Source organism: Sinocyclocheilus grahami, unplaced genomic scaffold, assembly GCF_001515645.1.
Source record: "Sinocyclocheilus grahami isolate Dianchi unplaced genomic scaffold, SAMN03320097.WGS_v1.1 scaffold736.1, whole genome shotgun sequence".
Lineage (NCBI taxonomy): Eukaryota > Metazoa > Chordata > Actinopteri > Cypriniformes > Cyprinidae > Sinocyclocheilus > Sinocyclocheilus grahami.
The window spans coordinates 346399-350849 of record NW_015505915.1 but is presented as its reverse complement, the minus strand read 5'-3'; the positions used below and the strand labels follow the sequence as shown (position 1 = coordinate 350849).

General features: G+C 40.4%; 1 protein-coding gene across 1 annotated transcript; it reads left to right on the top strand.

Moving 5' to 3' along the window:
• The first annotated feature begins 3168 nt into the window (after positions 1–3168).
• LOC107560634 (zinc finger protein 36, C3H1 type-like 2) lies at positions 3169–4429 on the top strand. The gene is made up of 2 exons (XM_016244870.1): positions 3169–3280; positions 3398–4429. The coding sequence occupies exons 1-2, from the start codon at positions 3248–3250 to the stop codon at positions 4334–4336; spliced, it is 972 nt and encodes a 323-aa protein (XP_016100356.1). The 5' UTR covers positions 3169–3247; the 3' UTR covers positions 4337–4429.
• Positions 4430–4451: the final 22 nt, after the last annotated feature.

Below are 4451 nucleotides of genomic sequence, written 5' to 3'. Positions count from 1 at the left end.
TTTAAACATTAGTAACACTAAATCAAGCACAGTATCTCATGTTCTAACAAGGCAGTATGCCTCTTTTGGTGTGAAGAGCCTCCCATAGCTCCTACTTCTCACATTACAAGCCAAAACATGTAGCAGCATATATTAAATTAGGCCCAATTAAGTCATCACTACAAAGAACACACATTAGTTTTGAAAATAATGTGGGTTCAATTTCTAATTTAGGTGGAGTAATAAAATACCTAATAGCTCCATTTAGGAAATCCCCTCACACTGGTAAAGGTGACAGGCTATTGCACACTGAAAGGAAAGCTCAAACCATCTGTGCAACCATCTATATGTTTGTTTGAATACATGCCGTGGCGAGCATGTGATCATGAGCAAGCAAAGCAAACCACTGATGGTTGATGAGGAAGAGTTTCCGTACTTGTGGGAACGCTGCCAATGAGGAAAACAGGGAACCAAGATCCCTAAAGAAATGTGTCTGATGACACAAGCGAGAATTTCCATGTCTCATGCACCATTTTTAACATCCATGCCCAGCCAAACTGGACAAAGTCATGGAGGGAGGCAGCTATTTTTAAGTGAACATGAGATGGTGTGCCTGTTTTTAGCTGCCTTAGTCAATGCAGCAACTACTGATGAAGTTGCCCATGTAACAAAAGAATATCAGTCAACACCTCAACTGAAGGCAAAATTTGCTCAAATTTCCAGAGGAATCAGCAATTAGTGTGCACAAGTGAAGTGGTTCACATTTGTGCTTCTCTGGTTGTGAAGTGTTTAGACCGCTCATACTCACACATTACACAGATGCCATTATTTTCCCAACTAACAGGGAACATTCTCAGAACTTTGGCAAATGTTCTGGCAAGGTTCTCTCAAAGTTATGAACAAATATTCCTCCTATAACCACAATAGAATGTTCATTCAAATTTATCAGAGCTTTAATTACGTTCTCAAAATGTTAGCACATAAACGTTATACACCATTTATGGAACATTGGGAGTTCTTATAACATTAATTTTACACATTACTTTCAGAATGTTCAGAGAACAATCAAAAAACGTTTTTCAGAAACGTTCCCATTTTTTGTAAAAATATAAAATAGAACTCTGTTTTCTCATTCACATAAGCATAATAAGGTGGAGTTTGGAGTGTGACTGTTTGAGGTTTTGGACAGGTGTCTTTTATACTGATAACAAGTTCAAACAGATACCATTAATACAGGTAACGTGTGGAGGACAGAGGAGCCTCTTAAATAAGAAGTTACAGGTCTGTGAGAGCCAGAAATCTTGCTTGTTTGTAGGTGACCAAATACTTATTTTACCGAGGAATTTACCAATTAATTCTTTAAAAATCCTACAATGTGATTTTCTGGATTTTTTTTCTCATTTTGTCTCTCATAGTTGAGGTATACCTATGATGAAAATTACAGGCCTCTCTCGTCTTTTTAAGTGGGAGAACTTGCACAATTAGTGGCTGACTAAATACTTTTTTGCCCCACTGTATATATATATATATTTTTTTTTTTTTCAGAGAACTTTTTTCCTACACTGAAGAACATTCTAAATATAAATTATATTGGGGCGACTGGGGCTATTTGTCACAATGGGAAGTTGACACAATGCTTTGTCTCAGTAAAGCATGCATTTAAAGCAATAAAGCATAACAGCATAAATGTTTATCGGTTTCAAACACAGTAAAATAATTAATAATAACTATAATAATAAATATAAAAATATATACTGTATATATATATTTTTTATTTTATCCTCCAAACTAAAATTAGTTTCATAATATTTTTATAACTGTTTCTTAAACAAGTGAAAAACAGCATTAATTTGGATAAGATTCAGAAAATCTATGAACGTAAACAAAACACTAAATTAACTCTATATCCTATTTTTTTATTATAGTTCTAAAAGTAAAAAGAAATATTAGTTATAAGATGTCACATGTCTTTTATGTATATTAAATGCTATACATTTTATAATTGATTAATTGCAGAACTTACAAACATAATGTATTCATATGCTTGTATGTTATATTTTACATATTGCTTATGTGCTGATTAATGGTAGGCTCTCATGTGACAACTTACCTCATATACTCTAATAACATTATCTGCTATTGGGGCATGTTGTCACAAAAGTTAAATGAACGTATATTATTTATGTATGTATGGATGTATACATGTAGTCGATAGTGTAAAAAGTAGTCCCGGCCTCCCTTATTTAATCTAATGTACTTTTTGCCTAATTATTTGCCTTTTCAATACAAATAAGGTATTTTCAGTTATCATGGAGAACTGAGCAGGGGTGCAGCCTTCATACAACATGAGTCAGACCACAAAAATGAAACCAGGACCCAGCCGACTGTCATCTACACTGCTGTCATAGACACTTGTGCAATTGAATAAATAGACCAAACCACAACAAATTACATTCATAACATCCTGAAACTATATGTAAGGACATTTAGCTGGTACTTATTACAAATCACACCCAGACAGAGTGATCTATAGAAAATGTTATTTTGTAATAATAACTCTCTGACTGTGCATTTTCCAGCTTATTACGCCAGCCAGCCAGCCAGACAGACAGCCAGACAGACAGACAGCCAGACAGGTAGGTAGGTAGGTAGGTAGATAGATAGATAGATAGATTGATAGATTGATAGATAATTGATTTGAGTTGAAATTATATACCTTACCTGGAGAGGTCCGTTTCGGCCATTATTCATAAACATTTGACCACTGAATATTATATTATATAGTATATATGTCCAAATATATATATATATATAAGGTGGTCTTAATTAATTCAACCTGTTGTGAATTTGATTTCGTCCCACAGTAATGTAGTAAGAAAAGCACATGCTGGAAGCCATAAACAGTATCGTTCTCAAAAAACGGGGTTTTGTATTGGCCATGGGAAACGTCTGTCGGGGCAGTTATCACGACAGGTTACTGTAAATTAATCACCCTACTCTCTAGGTATGCCTGTTGGTGAAACAGATTTTTATTTTGTTTTGCCACTGGCTAAAAATACTGAAGGCGTGCTTTACAACGTCGACAATCGGTAGGAGCGGCATACGGGAATATTATCGCCCTGCCCACTTGGTATTTTTTCCCCCCTCTTTTTTTTCTCTTTTCTCGTGAGCATAAAACTGCACTGGGAGCCTCATGAGCACAGCATAACGCTTCCAGCGCTCGTTCGCAACTTCTTACAGCAACATTCCTTCACAACAACACTTCACTATGTCCGATACGCTGGGCGAAAGTCTCATACGGGTAAGTTCAATTGAGTTTACGTGTGTTCTGTTTGTTTGTTTTTCCTTTTGGCACCGTGTTAGAATTGGCAAGTGTGTTTCATCCTCCTGATTCATATGGTTATTCTTTTTTTTCCAGAATCTCATCAACCTGGGTTTAGATGAGCCGTTTCTACAACTATCCCGCCCGTTCGCACCGAAGAGCGTCAGCTCCGAGCGGCTCACCGACGACGTCTGGCCGGCGGACTCCCAGAGCGACCGAGCGCCAAGCAAAGCCCAGTTTCCCCTTAAACCAGACCGATCCATGAGTCTGACTGACACCTTCAACAGAATGAAGCCCCACGACGTCCCACCACCGCCCGGATTTCCTCCCCTGGCACCCCTGCCTTCGAACCGGTACAAGACCGAGCTGTGCCGAAGCTTTCAAGAGCACGGCAGCTGCAAATACGACAGCAAATGTCAGTTCGCCCACGGCGAGAGCGAGCTGCGAGGTCTAAACCGCCATCCCAAATACAAAACTCAAGCCTGTCGCACTTTCTACCAGTTTGGATACTGTCCGTACGGAAGCCGCTGCCACTTCCTCCACGGGGAGAAAAACTCTCTGGACGGGGACGACCAGAACCCGCGTCAGCTGCGTCAGAGCGTCAGCTTCGCCGGTTTCACTCGCAGCAACTCTCCCCCGACTTTATACGAGCCCCTGAGCTTCACCCGTGCGCCTTCGGTCTCTCCCCCTCCCGCTGACATCTTGTCCCCAGTCTTCAGCGACTCTTCCCGAGACATGTTCCCCTTCAGCCGTCACAGTACCGGAGATATCTACAGCAACGCGCCCTTCACGCCAGAGCCTCGGTCGCGGTGTGTCTGCGGACACGGAAATAACTTGCAGGGCTCCCGCAACGAGCTGTACATGAAGGAAGACCTGAGCAAAGCCAACCTGCAGCGCTTTTCCTCAGAAGACTCGCTGTCAGACCGCGAAAGTTACAGCAGCACCGGCAGCTCGAGCGGCTCTGAGTCACCCACCTTCGACGGCTCGAGCGGGAAGCGCCTCTCTGTTTTCGCGCGGATGTCTGTGTCTGACTGAGGAGGACTTTACCGCCATTCCTTCCCAATCATTCAATCAGTCAAATATAATATGCAACGAGTCTTAATACTGTTAATTTATTATCATTGTGTGTGTGTATATATATATATATATA